Here is a 17,933-nt window from a genome sequence, read left to right on the forward strand (position 1 = left end):
CCTAAGGCCAGGCGATTCACTTGGTGCCTTTCACTTTCATTTCCCAGAAATTTTTCTACCTTTAGTTTCTGTAGTAGGGAGAAATATTGAAGTGAGCCAGAAGCATGGGAGGAAAGAATTCCCCAGAGACAGAGTGAAGAACAGAAAAGATGGATTTATTGAAAATCCTGCAAGGGAGCAGGTACGGGACAGGAGAGACCTGCAGGGAAGGGAAGACTTGAGGCTCTTTTATTCTTTGTTTTATTTTTAACGTGGGTGCCCAGTTTGTACCAGTTATCTGCTGGGACGTGTCTGGGCTGTGCTTCTGCATTCATGGTCAAGGTGATGAGTCTTACCCCCTGGTTCCATAGCAACCGTATGGATGTCCTCTATTCAAGCTTCTAAATTTGTCTGCTGGACAAGGAGTGGAGTTTTTAACCTTATTAAATGTTACCCCGACAGTGTCTACTTTTGTCTATAAACAGCTGCCCTATGATTGGCTAGTTACCCCCAATCCCTCACCTTCCTCTCTAGTCCACAGCAAAGACTGAACACGCCACTGTGGGCATCTTGACCTCCCTCCATCTGTGTAAAAGGGTGCCCAAGTTCAGGGTTCTTTCTGACTTTCACTCAAGTCACAGATAAATGCAGCAGCATTGGGTCACTAGACTTTGCACAGGCACAAGGACATTGTCACCTTTGCTGCAGGCTTATAACAGGGTGGTCCCCAGGAAAGGGGGAAGTTCCAGGTTCCCTGCCCCACCCAAAGGAGGGTGGAGCTAAAGAGAAGAGAAGAAGCTGGAGAAGGGACAGAGGAAAGAAGGAAGCCGGAGGGAGAGCCAGAAGGAGACCTGGAGAAGACACACAGAGCAGAGAGACATGTGAAGACAGTGCACTTGCCTTTGGTTGTGGACTGGTTGACACAGATGTGGATGAGGTAACAGTGGCAGCTTTTATCTTGATGTTGATTTTGCTCTTTTCCTTCCGGGCTTGTCTGGTTGTTTCTGACCCTTTTCTGTGGGTCCCCACAGGAAGATGCTTTAGACTTGTGGCAGGCTTTGGGGCCTTGTTCTGGGCCAATCCCATATGGATGGACTTTTACCCACGAGGGGACGGGTAACTTTGGGTGCTTCATTTAGAAACTAGACTCTTTGCCTTACCTGTATTGTTTCCTAGTTTTATTAAAGTTCCTTCCCATTAAAGTCTCATATGTTTTGTGTTGATGCGGCGGATGGCAGAACCCATTTAGAATAGGCAGGTTTGCGGGGTTTGGGCTGCCCCTCTCCCTGTCCTATAACATACTCAGTCTTTAGAATGTTTGGGGTCCATTTGAGAATTTCAACAGTCAACTATCAGAATTCCTCCTTGCTTTCCATCCTTTGCATTTTGTTTCCTGGTCAGCCAATATTATATAATCTAGAAATGTGGGGGAAACAGGACATTCAAAGTTTTCCTGAGGAATGTTTATTAGGTGTCATGCACTCAAGATGGAGCTGTGGGAACACAGGCATCATGACAGCGGAGTAAGTGCTCTTGAAAGGAATATACAGGTGCTCCTAGAATAAACTAAGAGGTGCTCCTGGCCCAGGTATGGGGGCTCAAAGAGGATATAGAGAAATGACATGTAACCTGAGGTTTCAGGATGATGGGTAACCTTGGAGGGGAACTCATACCCTTTAGCATGTAATACCAAGCCTTCTATCACTCAAACCAACAGTTGAGTGGGAAGTGGAGGGAGGCTTCTGCAGAAGAGTCTGGAGTAGACTTCATCTTTCTAGTGTGGTGGGAGGTAAAGAGTCAACAGTGTAAAGATCTTGTAAGTAAACACTGACAATCAGATGTATGTGCATATGTCCAAGTTAAGCATTAATTCTTATTGAATATAATCTAGATCACATTAAAAAAGACAGGTTTTACACCATACATATCTCCACCAGTGATGTGCTGATAAGTACAAAAACAGCCAGCTCTCTGAAAAAAAAAAAAAGTTTGCATATGTTTTTATTATACATTTTACTGCTATAAAGTTTGTACTTAATTTGCAAATAAAAGATACAATGGGAATGTTTCAAAGACCTTTGCCCAACTTTCTCATAGCTAACTTGCTATTAATGAATGAGTGTAGTTCTGATATGTTCTTGAGATTTTTGTTTACATTAGCAAATGAGTTGGAAATGAAGTAATGAAGATATATGTAAGAACTTCAGTTATTTATCAGTCACATATCTTAGCTGAACTGGATAATAAGTTTTCAAATACTGAAAGCCTCAGTTGTGCATTGTTGATCTTATTTTTGAGAATGTAAAGCTTTAACATGGTTAAAAAATTAAAAGCATATAAAAATGTATATTCAGACAATCCCTCCACCCATTTCTGTCAGTAACCAGGTGAGCATGTCCTTAGTTTCTGGAATATTATTCTGGTGTTTCTTTTTCCAAAACTAAGTATATGTGTGCATGTGACTTTTTTTATTTTTATACAAAACATAACATACTTTTATATACAAGATAGTATATACAGAGTGAATTATGTGGACTATAAACTATTTCTCTCCATGCACAAATGGACACATTATTATATGTTGCATTTTGCACTTAATATATCCTCTCAGTTACTCCATATCAGAACACAGAGATTCACTTCATTCTCTACTCAACTGTTTTATGAATTTATCAGGGCTTATTTAACTAATCTTTTATGCTTGCCATTGGGGTAGTGTAGTAAAATCAAACATTTTACTACATTTTATTACAAATAAGGCCCTAATGGGTAACCTTGTACATGTTTGGTTTTGTCTTTGTTGAGAGTATGTTCCTAGAAGTAAGGAATGATAGTTAAAGAGTAAATACATAGGCAGTTTCTTTATATATTGCAAATTTCCCTTCCAGGATCTTTCAGTTATTTGCTGTTATATAACAAACCATTCCAAAATGCAATAGCTTAAGCACAACATTTTATTATTTATTGTAATGTTCTGCTTCACTGGGGAGGGTCAACCCAGATGGACAATCTTTGCTTTTTCTGTTAGCTCACTCATGCAGCAGTAATGCAGTGCCCAGTTCTCCTAAAAACAACTCTTTCCCCATCTCCTTGCTCCACCTGGTTCAAACCAAATATCTCTAGTTTCCTAAGTCTGAAGATTCAAAACTTCAGATACTCGCCATCTGCTCTATTCAACCTTCCTTAGGAAATCCTGAGCCACCTCCAGGCAAATGTAATCCTTCTTGACTCTGCTTATTGCAAGATCCTATTTAGATCCTGACATACATAGACCTGGGAATAGATAAGATAATATTGTGATTGGATCTTATGATATGGAAGTGGGTGATGGAAAATATTTTCCTGATTTTATAAAGATACAGATTAAGACACAGCAAGAGATCCTGGCTACTTGCCAAAGGGGTGCACGAAAGAAGCTTTGTGCATTCTGAGCATAAGTTTCCCCAATTTTAAATAGAGATATAATATTACATCAAAAGATTATTTAGGGCAATAGAATACTGAGTGTGAAAACACCGATTATACTATTTGGTACAATCAAGGTGTTCAATAGTGATTGAATCTGGTATTTACATGGAGAAGTTAAAAAATAAACTTTCCTTCACTACCAAATAGATACTGGGTTAGCAAAAGTAGCAATATGGCTGCTTAGTACTTTTGGTTTATTCATGCATAGGACTTTGAAATCATCAAAAGATAGACTGCCAAGGAGCATGTGCTATTTAATAACCTTGGAATTTATTTAATCTTTACACAGTAGAAGGGTTTCACACTGAGGATTTACGAGGCTTCGTCGCATGGATTTCATTGGGCAGAACTAAAACAATGAGTTGGACTTGACAATTAAAGCACCAATCCAGGCAGTGTGGCTGTGCTACACAACTTTGTGGACACACTGGGCTACTCACAGTCTCCTCTAAGGCCTGGACCGTGCAGGACACAGCTGCACTCCTGTCCCAGAACCCTGACTGGGCCTGGCTCACATGTCGTGCCCTAGTTCATGAAGAAGGAAGTTTTTTGCCAAGGAGTCTGTTCAGTGTAAGGGAAAGTGCTGATAAGCCAAGGATGTTGAAGAGATTGTCCCTTCTTTGGGTAGTATCCTGACTAGGCTCTTTCATTCTTATTTGGTTTGTGAAGCATTTATTAAGCAACCATTGACCAGAGGGTCTAAGTTCAGGGATAAAAAATGAGTCAGACCCCAATCAGTAAAACAGCACCCAGTAAAACAGCAGCCCACCTGTTCCTAACACTGTTGCCAATGGCAATGACATGATGCCAGCTGTATCTCAGCAGCAGCTGAAAATGCATTGCTTTGCCACCCGGCTTTAAGAATACAGTTCTCTCTCTTACACTTAGTTTTGCATTCTATAGGTTCAGTTACCCATGGTTAACTGCAGTCCAAACATATTACCTACAATATGATATTTGAGAGAAAAAAAGAGCCTACATTCAAAAAATGTTATTACAGTGTATTGCTATAATTGAACTATTTTATTTTTGTTGTTAATCTCTCACAGTGCTTAATTTATAAATTATGTTTTATCATAGGTATGTGTGTGTAACTAAATCATCTGACTTAAATTCTCAAATTTACTTCTTTCCAGAGAGGTTCATCCATTGTGAAATATAACCTGAAAAAGTATGATATCAGGAACAAGCACTCTTTAATATTCAAAAAAGCTGTTAAGGGAGAAAAAAAGCTGAAACCTGTTTTAACCTAGAGAGCTGTAGATGAATAATCCCTTCTGCAAAGGATTCTAAAAGGTCATCGTCTAAAAGTAATGAGGTACTCTGGGTAAGCCTGGTAGTCGTAAAATACCACAAACAAAGAGGGATTTGACACATTATCTGTGACAGTGTCATACAGGTCAAAAGGATTTTTTACGGGGTCCTTGGCAGGAGGTACAATTAATGTCTGATTTCCAGGTGCACTGAGTCCAGTAAGCACTCGTACATAATACATATGCTTTTTCCCATTTGCATCTGGTTTGGAGTATGTGTCCTGGGCAGAATAATTGGCATTGACAGCAAAATAGGTTCCCTTTCCATATGCCACAGCTGTGAAGAGAAAACAAAACATTTTAGTCTACAAATTGGTGTGTTGATTCAATATGTCAAATAATGTTTAGTCCTTCTGTCTAAACCTCTTTATATTTTCAGGGTGTGTTTCAAATTTTTAAAAATAATTCTTCCACCCAGACATTATGGGTCTCATTTGGGACTGACCGTGAAACTTTGGTGGCACTGGGGCCACAAGGGAATACCAGGTCCTGGCCTGCTTGGGGTCTCATGCCCAACCCTCCAGTTGGAGCACCAGATGTCATGCCTCCTTACCATTCTTCCCAGCATAACTGCGGTTAAAGCCATTGCGGTTGACATGTGGCACTGAGTAGGCATCTGTCCCATGGAAGAGCAGCTTCTCGTTGTTGCCCTGGCTGTTCTTGGCATCCATGGTTTTCTTCTTTGCCTGGTAACTATTCCAGAGGTCTGCATTCTGGATTCTCTGAATCTGCAAATGGTTCGGGAAAAATATTCTGCTAATGTCCACAGCACTCGGCAAGATACAGCCAATGAAACACAACCACTATTTTTATAAACAAAAATTACAATAAACAGCAAAATCACTGTCAGGTGGCAGCATTGTGCATTCAGAAATCTTGTTGGATCCAGTGTTTCACAAAAATGTGTCTTGGGAAGATTGTTGATTTTATTTTATTTTTTTTTTTTTTTAATAGAGGCATGCTTTATTTATTTGTTTGCTGGTTTTGTTTTGTTTGTTTTTTGTTTATACATGCACTGGGTACAGTCAGAAGCGCGGGAGGGTGAGAGAATTCACCAGAGCCAGAGCGGGGAGCAGAGCAGGCAGAAGGACCGAAGTACACTGCTGAGGGGAGCAGCGGGCGGCAGGAGAGGTCTGCGCGCCATGTGGGACCCTCCTCCGGTGGCCGGGGAGCAGCCGGGGATCGAACCGGCGCCGCAGAGGCCGCGCGCAGTTTCGCAACCCAGCGCTCAACCGCTGCGCCACCGGGGAGGCCCTGATTTTATTTTTAACATCCTTCATACACCACAGGAGAGTGAGCAGTGGTTAGGGTCTATTGATCATATGAACTTGGCCAACCAAGTTTCTCCATCGCCTGCTTTTTACCTACACTCTCTTCACTGCTCCCGCAGCTGTCTACCTCACACTGTCGCTCTCCATCTCCCCTCCTTTCTCTTTCTGAAAATCTGGCTTACCTACCTATGCTTGAACAGAGTGAGCAGCACGAGAAAGAAGACAAGAAGCAAAATTAATGGATGTAAATCCATCTCTGGCCAGTTGGAAGAGGGAGCATGAATCTTGGTGGGAGGGGGTTGGTTTCAGATTAACGTGGCCGTGCTTTGACCAGATTCTGGAATGTGGCCTCTAGGGCTGGAGACTTGCGTCCACTGAGAAGAACCAGACAATTAAAAAAACTGGCTTGAGGGGGAAGGGTCTTTAAAACATCTTGACAATACAGAACCAGAAAGTGACACTTTAAACATTTAATATCATAAAAAATAATGTTCAGAAATGCAGGAGTATTGTTGTAGAATAGAAGAGACAGACATATTGACCAAATGTACTTTGTAACCAGATATGGGTGGGGTAAGCCAAAACACAAGAATTCTGTCTTGAACAACTGGGGAAATATGAACATGAATTCTATACTATATATTAATGAATTGACATTAATGTATAATGAAATAATGGTAGTGTTATTTAAAAGATAACACTTTGTTTCTACAGGACATGTGCTAAAATATTTAGGTATATCAAAATGTGCACAACTTACACTCAAACACTTCATCAAAAACTGAATAAGGGAGAAAAATAAATATGTCTAAAGTATTGAATTAAAGTGGAAGTTTTTGAGTGTTCAAAATCTTAGTCACAGTTCTAATAGTCATGGATGATGACAAATCACCCATTTTCATGCCAGTTTTCATACCACTAGGGATCTCAACAGAGGTGTCTTAATTACATCTTACTCTGCATTGATCAGTGTCATACACTGGGATTTCACATAAAATTTCACTTGGAAAAAGTCTTCCATTATTAAAAAGTAGGGAAATCATTTCTCTGGTCAAGGTTGCCAATGCATGGTAAGTGTCCAGGGCCCACTGTAGACATTGCTGGTCAGACAGTCCTGATCACTCTGGACCTCACATCTCAACACAACATGTCTACCAGATGACTATGATTGGTATTTGAGTGAAATTTGTTACCTCAGAAGCAAGAAATCAAAGAGCTACATACCTGAATCTTAATGTCCTAGTTCTTCAGAGAATTGATTTGCTCAACTGGATTATATTGAATTTTTTTTTTAAAAAGTGATAATAAATTTTGTATTGAATTTATCATGAGGATGATTTTGATAATACCCTCCAGTATTTGATCACAGGAGAAATCCATTAGGAACAAGTCTCAGTGTTGTGAAAGTTCTGTGTCTCTTGTACAAATGGTTTGTTTTTTGACTTGTGGACATTATGAATCTTGTAGTTAGGCATTCCCTTCTCTTTTTCTGCTAGTAAGCACAGGCAAATTTGGGTCCTACTCTCATAACTACCTAGGATCTCATGTTATGTATTTATGTGAACTAACACTACTTCTGTATTGTCTTATTTTCTCTGTCCTCCTCCTCTTTTCGTACATTTTTTTTCATTATTTATCTGAAGCTATGATATATAATCCTTACAGATACTTCAAATATTTGCTGAACTAGTATATGTGTAACTACATAAATAAATAAATAGAGAGGTGGCAGTGCAAACAGAGAGTAAGAGGCAATCTGCAAAGAAACAAAACACAGGATTTATTGGTAAGTTTATTTTTATGGATGAAGGTATTCAATGATTTAACTTGAATCAAAAACTGGTGGACCAAAAGGCAGAAAAGGGAAGGAGAAAGATAATACTCAGAGATGGTAAATTAGTTTTTAAGGAAATTGATTTAACAGATGGATATTTAAATGGAGATATTTTATATCACAAGGATTATGTTTGAGACCTTGAATCAGAGATCAGGGTTGGTGATACTGACTTGGGCGCTATCAACATTGAAGTGATAGCTGAAGCTAAGAAGGGTAAAATATTTGATTCATTACTAATGTCATTACAAAAGAAAAAAGAAAAGGCATTCCTCAATGAAATACAGAGACAGAAGTACAAAATCCTATGTGTAAAAGTAGGACAAAATCCTATGTGTAAAAGTAGGATAAACAGATGTCACTGACAATGAAAGGAAAATTAGTTAAAGAAGGAAAAGAAAGCTTCAAATTAATATCATTACAGAAGTCCAGGGAGAATCAGTTTCAAATAACAATGTTAATGATTAAAAATGGGAGCTCCCAAACTAAATGAGATGAACAAGGAAAGGGCTATCGGATTTACTAAGGAAGTGGGCACTGGTGCTCTGTGGATAGTAGGCAGAGGTAGCTAAGAGTATCTGAGGAGCCCTTGTCTGTTTATGGTATTTGCTAGGTACCAAACCCAACATTGAAACCTTGGAATATTTATTACCTGGCTTCACGAAGTAAGTAAGTGTCTTTAGTATTCTGATACGATATTGTAATCTAATATTGTATTAAATGACACATACAAAAAAACTAAGTACTGACATTTCAGTAATAAAGGTGACATAAGCTTAATCTAGAATTCAAAATGTAACATTATATATCTAATTGTGGGCAAAAAAAAAAGATAGGCAGTGAATGAAAATGTATTTATGTAAGAACACAATACCACTTATTTCCACCACTAAGAAACTCCATGTCAGCAGAAGACTTACCTTCTCTATCTTGAAGTTTGCGCAGGTCTGATTAAACTTTCCTGCCACAGATTTATAATCTTCATCATTAGGCTGTAGATCAACCACAAGGAAATCCTGCTGCTTCATGTCAGCCCAGTTTTCAGGGATCTCAACTGCAAAGTAGACAATTGAGTTCTACCTCAGCGGGAAAGATCCTCCACATAGTCCATGTTCATGGTATGCTCTGAAAACCTGAGTTCTCTCTGTGTTCTTGTTCACAATCTCCTAATTCATTGTGTTCACAGGTCTTCCTTATCTTTCTAGAATGTTTTTTAGAATGTGGACCAAAGCCAACCTACATATGAGGCAACCATAATTTTATTTTTTAAAAAGACAATAAGCTCACAGATATGCTGCATGAAAATTTCTGGAACGGGCCTGGAACCCATGTAGATACATATCATGACAAATTTTGATCACATGCATATTTGAGAACTATCAGTGTATGATAACCCAGCTGCATAGTCTGTTCAGTCTTTAGCCCATCATATTGTAGTAATTTAATGATAAATTATTCCCCATAATGTCTAATGGTCACTATGTCTTGGGCCTCCACATCTGTTCTTTCATTCTTCACAGTGTCCTTATAAGTTGGGGGGTGCGGGTTTTATATATGATGGGTGTGCTGACAGCTCTCTCCCCTCTCCTACTAAATAAAAGGCCACACCAGGAGCTCCAGTGCATACTTATATAACATTTATATGATACTTATATAGGCAAAATGCCACACCTGATTTGTCATTTCCCCAGGGCTGCTGAGAGCCCAAGAAAGGAAGATAGTCACTGAAGCCAGTTTATTAGCTTTCCGTGTGGGTCTTTTGTGGGTCAAAGGCAGGAAGGGCTGCCCACATGAGAGAAGTAATCGCTTCTCAGGAAGCAGGTGCAGGCAGAGAATCTGAATTGGCTTCCTGATGTGTCAAGAATCCTTATGTTCAGCTTAGAGGAGGAAGTGACTTGGGAGAAGTCAGGCTCCCAATCCTTTTCTGCTTCTTAAGTCACAGACACACAGTGCCCACTCTGACCAGGCTGTCTTCCTCTTCGTGTTCTAGAAAAATCCCAGATCACTTTTTTTAAACACTGCCTTTCCATCTTGTGACTGAAGCAGCCCTTTCCTCCTCAGCAGAACTGGCTCTGGAAGGTGTGTATTCTATAGCATGGCTCGCGATGCAAGGTTTGGCTACTATTGCTTCAATATGGACATCCTTCGGGGCCCAGCATGTCTTCTCACTCATGCTCCGTGAGCTCAGACCAAGTTTTCTATTTTATCCACTAAAGTTTGGTTGAATTTTATCTACTTGAAACAACTTTGATGTAAATATAAAACAGGATTATGTCCAAAGCAGGTATAAAATAATAAATAGCAGGAATAAAAGTTTAACTCACCGTCACCTTTCTTGATGCGCTGAACAGATATACTGTGTCCATTTGCATCTGTAGCTGTGTTTGTTTTCAAATTCACTGTGTAAATCTGCTGATTAACTGTGACTTCAGTTGTCGTTTGGCGATTTTTCCGGGCATTCTCTAATTGCAGATTGGTCATTTTGTCAAAACTGTGGTAAGTGTTATTGTCATTATATTGCCATTGTATAAATTCATAGATATAATCTGCCTGGGATTCCTTCTCTTTGGCCAATCTTACTCTCCTGATCATTTCCTCAATTTCATTTCTAGCCTCAGCCACATCTCTGCCAATTCCCAAAACCTCAATCAAAGGTCTTTTATGGTCCAAGGATATAAAAATGTTCAGTTTCTTCTGTAGCTCATTCAATTTCTCGACCTCCTTCTCATCAAAATCTTTGATACACTCATCTGCACTGGTGTAAGACTCTTCGTCCTTTTTAAGAATATTCTGTATCCAAGAGAGGCTGCGTTCCACATCTAATACATTTTTACCACATGCCTGAAAAATTACTAAGTCTTTTTTCTTTTCCAAAACCAATGGATTGTTTTTTTTGGGCGACTGCTTTGAAAGTCCAAGAAATGCTAAAAAATGAAAAGAAGGAAGATTAGTTCTTTCTTTCTTTCTTTGTGACCAGGATGCACATTATATGCAAAGACTTACTTTTTATTTACCTGTAAGTTTTTTTCCCTGGCCGCCTTCATCCATTTTGCCCACCTTCTATCCCTGCCTCTGCTCTCTATGAGTTTGTAGTTTACTCTTTGATTTTACACATAGGTAAGATCATCAGTATTTGTCACTCTATTTTGACTTACTTCAATAAGCATAATGCCCTTAAGTCCTATCCATGTCACAAGTGACATTCTTTTTTTGTGGTTGAATAATATTCCTCTGTGTGTGTGTGTGTGTGTGTGTGTGTGTGTGTGTGTGAGTGTGTATGAAAATTTTCTTTATCCATTCATTATGGATGGACACTTCAGTTTTCTCCATCTTGGCATTGTAAACCACACCGCAATTAATGTGCAGATGCAGACATCTTCTTGGGATATTGATCTCATTTCTTTTGGGTAAATACTCAGAAATGGATCATATCATAGATGTATTTTAAATTTTCTGAGGAACATCCTTACTGTTTTCCAAACTGGTTGGCCAGTTTACATTCCCATCAACAGTGCACAAGTTTTCCTCTTTTCCACAACCCTGCCAGCACTTCTTATTTTTCTGATTGTTGAATAATAGATATCATAGTGGATGAGATGTATCTCATTATGTTTTTTTTAAAGATTTATTTATTTTATTTATACAAACACTGGGTACAGTCAGAAGCGCCAGAGGGTGAGAGAATTCACCAGAGCCAGAGCAGGGAGCAGAGCAGGCAGAAGGACCGAAGTACACTGCTGAGGGGAGCAGCGGGCGGCAGGAGAGGTCTGCGCGCCATGTGGGACCCTCCTCCAGTGGCCGGGGAGCAGCCAGGGATCGAACCAGCACTGCAGAGGCTGTGGGCAGCTTCGCAACCCAGCGCTCAACCGCTGCGCCACCGGGGAGGCCCATATCTCATTATGTTTTGATTTGTATTTCCTTAAGGATCTGTGTGGTTGAATATTTTTCCATGTAACCTGTTGGCCATCTCTATGTCTTCTTTGGAAAAATGACTATTCAGATCCTTAGATCATTTTTTCAATCAGATTGTTTGTATTGAGTTGTATGAGTTCTTTATATATTTTTGTATATACTCATTATCTATATTTATGTATGTCAGACATGATTGGTAAATATTTTCTCACATTTTGTGGGTTGTCTTCCCATTTTATTGATGGGTTCCTTTTCTCAGTATAAGCCTTTTAGTTGGATGAGGTGTTACTTGTTTATTTTTGCTTTTGTTGCCTTTGATTTTGGTAGAGATGAAAAATAGTAATTGCCAAGATCAATGTCAAGAAGTTTATCCCTTATTTTATATCTGGGAGTTTCACTGTATCTTACATTCAATCTTTAAAACATTGAGAGCATTTGTATGTAAAATAGGGGTCCACTTTCACCTTTTTGTATGTGGTTGTCAAGTTTGTCTTACTTGTAATATAATTGAAATCAGAAAGTATAATACCTCTAGTTTTAATTTTCTTTCCAAGGTCATTTTTGCTATTTAGGTTACTTTTGTGGTTGCATACATATTTTAGGGTTGTTTGTTCTATTTCTTTGGAAAATAACATTAAAATTTTGAAAGAGATTGTATTGATTCTGTAGTTTGTTTTATGTGGCATGAACATTTTAACAACAGTAATTTTTCCAGTCCATGAGCACTATAATATCTCTCCATTTATATGTATTTTTTTCAGTTTCTTTCATCACTCATTAATATTTTTCAGTGTATAGGTCTTTCACCTCCTAGGTTAAAGTTATTTCTTGGCATATTTTTCTTTTTATGCAATTTTTAATGAGATGGTCTTCTTAATTTCTAATAGTTTGGAAAGATTAACTATTTCTCATGTGATATCAATATTAGAATCATGCATTTGGTAAAAATGAACAACTCACATGCAACTTTAGATATCATAGACTTTTGTGGAGGAGACTGAAATCCTTCTCTTTTTTTCATGTTGGCATGAAACACATTCATTAATTGTGGAAGAAAGAGAACAACTTTAACTTTTTTCACAGACTGGACAGATCCTTTCTGGATGAAGTCTTCAATGGCATCCATTATGGCTCCAGCAACCTTATCTGGGTCTTTATTAGCACTTCCTGGCAAGGCAAATAACACAAATGACTGGATAAGAAAGACTTGAAAAAGCTTAGTAATAAATCAAAGATTCCAGTAATCACAAAATAAATGCCTACTTCCTAAAATTTTTAACAACATGAACTTTTCTAACACTTCATAGAAAACACTTTTGAAGTCCTAAAGCCATGGGGCATGATTGTTCCAGGATGTCTGGAGGCAAATGACCCCACAATGATCAAAGAACTCAGAAAAGTAACTTTGGGTGTCTGAAGTTAATACCTGTTCTATTCCACTGAAGATAGCTCACTGTATTTCTCTGAATTACAGAGCACAGATAAATTTTTGTCTTACTTATACTCAAAATAAACAAAATATGCTAATTTATGTTGAAACATCATGATCTTTAAAGGGAACATTATTTTGGTTCAGTCATCTCTTAATTTTACTCATGTATCCTTATTCTCCATGTTGTTTTTTGTGGACCTGATTTAACTAAGATAATTTGGAAGACACCAGGAGCTATAACTGATTTGTTAATGATCCATATTCTTTGCACACAAGGTATTCATGAACCTCCAGGAAGTCTTTCCTCCAACACTCAGTGAGATTTTAAGTTGCCACCTGAGGTCAGTTGCTATTCTCAGCATGCTCCATGGCTAGTTTCTCTTACCCACAGTCAAGTAAAATCATGAAAAGTTCAGGAAAAACACACAGAAGCTAAATCACATAGGGCAGGAAGCAATGTGAAGAACCCTAACCAACATGGTGTGATAGACTTGGGGCCCATTTGGATTATCCCTATTTATGGTGCCACCACTATTACAAAGAATGTGACTGGACTCTTTGACTTGACTATGTCCACAATTGTGGGATTGTAGATAAACCTCACAATGAGGGAAAGAGGAAATTCTCCTTGGTTACCCCATGAGATCTGGAAGAATTTAAATGGGAGTGGTAGACACATGCAAACACATTTACTGTGTCCCATTACAAGCTGGATGCTCAGTTAGGAACTCAGGACACATTGGAGGTGGTGTGTGAAGAGAATGAGAGAAGGGAGGAACATTGAGGAAAAGGTGATGCCAGAGAGAACTGTAGAGCAGGGTGTGTTATGTGCACCAGTGTGTTCAGGGAAATAGAGCTGGTTTTTGAGAGAAAAATGAAGGAAGCCCTAGAACTAAGGTGCAGGTCTACTTAGGAGAGTGAAATAAACTTTTGGGCAAAGGACAAGAGTGATAAAAAGAGAAGAGGTCAGAATGAAGACTAGGGTGCTGGGAATGAGGAGGCATTTAGGCCGAATGTCAGTAGGACCTAGTGACCAACTGGTCTTTATCCTTAACCCACTGTCCCCTTCCACCACCTGCACACCTTACAGGCAACAGGGGCCACACTGTGTTGTATGTGTCTGTCTCTCACAGGAGTGAGGTGTCCTAGTGGGCCAGACCCTTTCCTGACTCATCTTTCTATTCCAGGTGTCCAAGCACAGGGCCTGGCACAGGGCAGGCACTCAGTAAGCATTTAACCAAGTTAACTAATCAGCTAATGAACTAGGAGTAGAGGTGGGTGGAGTCAAATGCTAGAGTGGTGCTTTGTACGTGACCCAGTAGTTCAGAGGAAGGGCAGGTTAGGGGGAAGAGGACGTGAAATGGAGTTTGCAGTTGGTGTGGGGCTGAAGCTGCTTAGGTTTCACTGACCCTCCATTCTCTCTGCTGAGGCAGGTGTCTTTTTTTTTTTTAACCTAATTTTTAAAAAAAGAACCTGGGTATAGGCCAGAGGTATGTGTGGGGCGGTTGGTAAGAGGATTCATCAGAGACAGATGGGGAACAGAACAGGCAGATTGACTGAAATACACTGCTGAGGGGATCAGTGGGTGAGTCAGGAGAGGTCTGCTGCGCCACGTGGGTGTGGGTAGCTCCCTGGCTGGGGATCGAACTCTGTGCTACAGTGGCTGTAGACAGCTTCACAGGTTGCGTCTTAACCCCTTGCGTCACCAGGGAGGCCCTGAGGCAGGTGTCTTAAGGACAGGGAAAGGGCTTCTTTCATTACCGGATGCTGTCTGATCCAAGTCCCAAATCAACTCAGAAATGCCACTATGGGAGAAAGCTCCACCATTCACTAGTCTGAGGACTATCTCAGGGAGTGACAGAGCAAAGAGGGCAGTCATGGAGAATCTGCTAAGCTCCATTTATTTGTGCAGCCCAGCAATTCAACCAGCTTAGAGCAAGAAGTGACAGGTGTATATTACTCTAGAAATAGGCAGATGTGTGCATATTCATGTAGAACTAAAATTGCCTCATGTTCTTGTTTTTTTCCTTGACTCCACTGGCAACTCCTGCCTTCTTGGCTCAAATAAATGAAGGCAGAAATGCAAGAGCAAAACTTACGCAAAACAAATGCAAGAGGAAAAAGCAGGAGACACAGACTATGAGTGATTATTGAGTGCTCATAAAAATAACTGTGATAGATGATGCATAGATAGATGATAAGTTGGCGAATATGCTAAATTGGATGTTCCTATAAGAAGAATGAAAACCTAAGGCACTTATAAAATATAACCTTGCAAATAGAGGGTAACCAAGTAGATACAGCAATTCATATGGAAACATAAGAGGAATTGTAGAGAATTACAGAAATCAAAATATGGGACAGAGAATTAGACGGGGCAGAAGGTGACATGATGGTTAAGTCTATTGAGGCTAAACTTCTGGAGAACCTACAATGCCAATGTGAGCCACTCAAACTCAGATTCCTGAGCAACAACCACCAGTGCTGAGTGTCCTGTCATTGGACCAGTCAGCTTCATCTACCTGGGGCCCGAGAGGGTTTGCCTCTCCCCACCAGCTCTTTAGGGGAGACCAAGCAGGAACTCCTCATTAATGCACTTGACTCAGATTCCTGCAGAAAGAGTTCAAAGGGCATCACCTTAGTAATGATAAAGCCAAAGAGCCATCTTTATACATGAAGAATCACTCACTCATTGCATAGTCTGAGGAAAACAAAATACTTGAAGGAAGTAAAGAGACTGAAAAGAGGAAGCTGGAGAGTTACGTGTTTCTGCTCCATTCGATCCCAGTGGGTCCTGGTGGCTGAGAGGCTTCTACACAGAGAGGCCCTAAGGCCAACCCCCACAGCCTGCTGCTGAAAAGGCGAGAAGAGCTGGACGTGCTCCCAGGTCAGGGGCAGCGAGGAGCACGTGCACGCTCGGTGTGCTCCACGGAGGGGGTTAGAGGAGGGAGCTCATGGTAAGTCAGGGGGGATGTGGGGGAGACTGAAAAGAGACAAAGGGACTGATGGACAAGGAGAGATGCTCTCTCTTTCTCTTCTCTCCTTAATTCCCCTCCTCTTTTCTGTCTTTCCCCTCCTCTCTCTATTGCCTTCCATGTCAGGGAACAAATCTCTCTCTAATAGTCTAACATTCTTCACTTTCCTTCAGTTTTTCCTCTCTATTAGTTACACTACCCACAGACCTGCTTATTCCCTAAGGGACTTTCTTGGGCAAGAAAACTGTCCTTATCAGACTGAGCATTCCCCACAGTCACAGTACTGAATAGGGGAGCAGATGACTTGGGATTCTGCCTTGACAGCCAGAGGCTACACACCTGTCCCGATGGCTGGGAGGCAAATGGACGAGTAATTCCGTTTTTCACTCTCTTGCAAAACATGGGTAACGGATGTCTTGACATCATTTCCACCAACGACATGAATAATATTCTTGCATTTCAGTGAACCACCTTCTGTGATTAGGTAATCACTGTTGCCCGGTTTACCTGGGAAACACATGAAAAAAATTGCAAAAGTAGATACTGAAGCATCTTTGATTATTTAGAAAGCAACATGTCTGGTTTGGCAAATATTATTTTATGCAGCTAAAAGACTCTTGAAATACTCTTTGATGAATCCCTTTTGCATACTTCCTCCTTTTACTTTTCACTTTTAATTCTCCATAACTGAAATTCTTGGTCAAATGTATACTTTTAAAATCAATATGTCTCTCCCTGGTGTCGCCATAGCTAGCCATTTACAAATTAGGAACAGAGAATATCATTGTGTTTTACCTTGAAGACGACATTGGGTTTCTACATCTTCTCCAGCACCTTCTAAAATTGCTTTGGAGACCCCTACATGAGAAAATCAAGATGGAACAAGCATGACTAAAAAAAATCAGTAGGTTATAATTAGATTAGTGTGGCAGCTCATTTTCTTTTCTTTTCCTCTTGTAGCTTTTTTTAAATTCAGGTATCATTGCTTTAAAACACTATGATTTAGAGATATAGGATCATTCCCTTCTGGTGCACATCATCACACCAAACCCACCAGCAAGGCACTGAAAGTCCTCCACCATCATCCACTGGGACCCCTCCCCACTGTGTTTTCAATTACCCTATTCCTCTGGTAACCTCAATTCTACAGTCAGATATCTGGGGTCTATAATTGGTTAGGCTTTATCTGACCCTTTGTTTTGTTTGTTTACGTTTCCCATATAAATGGTATCATCTGATAATTGTCTATCTTTGTGACAATTTTTGCTTAGCTTAATGCCCTCCAGTTCCATCCATGGTGTTGCAAAGAGCAAGAGTTTTTTATAGCTAAATATATTTCACTCTGTGCACATCTTCGTAATCCAATCTGTCTTTGGGCTCTTAAGTTGTTTCCAAAACTTGGTTATTGTAAATAATGCCACAATGAACAAAGCAGTGCATATGCCCTTTGGCTAGAGTTTTTGCATTCCTCCTCATTTCCTAAGCTTTCCCAATACCAAAAAGATAATAAAATCTGGGTAGTTCTGATAACAAAGAACAATAAAGCATAACTTAACATTAATTATAAGAAATGCCAAAATGCTTTCAAAATTATTAATTAATATTAATAAACCATGGTTGTAGAAATCACCTCAGCTACAGCAACTGTATATCAATTTGGCTAGAGGAACTTTCCTTTATGGATTTACTGTGACGATTACACTGCTCAAAATCCAACATGTGGCGCAAGGGGTTAAGACGCAACCTATG

General features: G+C 39.7%; 1 protein-coding gene across 1 annotated transcript in view; it reads right to left on the bottom strand.

Moving 5' to 3' along the window:
* Nucleotides 1-2,889: 2,889 nt before the first annotated feature.
* Nucleotides 2,890-17,933, bottom strand: part of LOC119257465 (protein mono-ADP-ribosyltransferase PARP14-like) — a 41,519-nt gene continuing 26,475 nt past the window's right edge. The window contains exons 11-17 of the mRNA XM_037525441.2: nt 16,980-17,042; nt 16,524-16,691; nt 12,738-12,944; nt 10,190-10,789; nt 8,786-8,919; nt 5,314-5,488; nt 2,890-5,037 (exon numbers count right to left, since the gene is read on the bottom strand). Coding sequence (XP_037381338.1) covers nt 4,745-5,037; nt 5,314-5,488; nt 8,786-8,919; nt 10,190-10,789; nt 12,738-12,944; nt 16,524-16,691; nt 16,980-17,042 — 1,640 coding nt within the window. The 3' untranslated portion in view covers nt 2,890-4,744. The remainder of the gene's footprint in view (nt 5,038-5,313; nt 5,489-8,785; nt 8,920-10,189; nt 10,790-12,737; nt 12,945-16,523; nt 16,692-16,979; nt 17,043-17,933) is intronic.

This window comes from Talpa occidentalis, unplaced genomic scaffold (assembly GCF_014898055.3).
Source record: "Talpa occidentalis isolate TD23 unplaced genomic scaffold, MPIMG_talOcc4v2.1 talOcc4.4, whole genome shotgun sequence".
Lineage (NCBI taxonomy): Eukaryota > Metazoa > Chordata > Mammalia > Eulipotyphla > Talpidae > Talpa > Talpa occidentalis.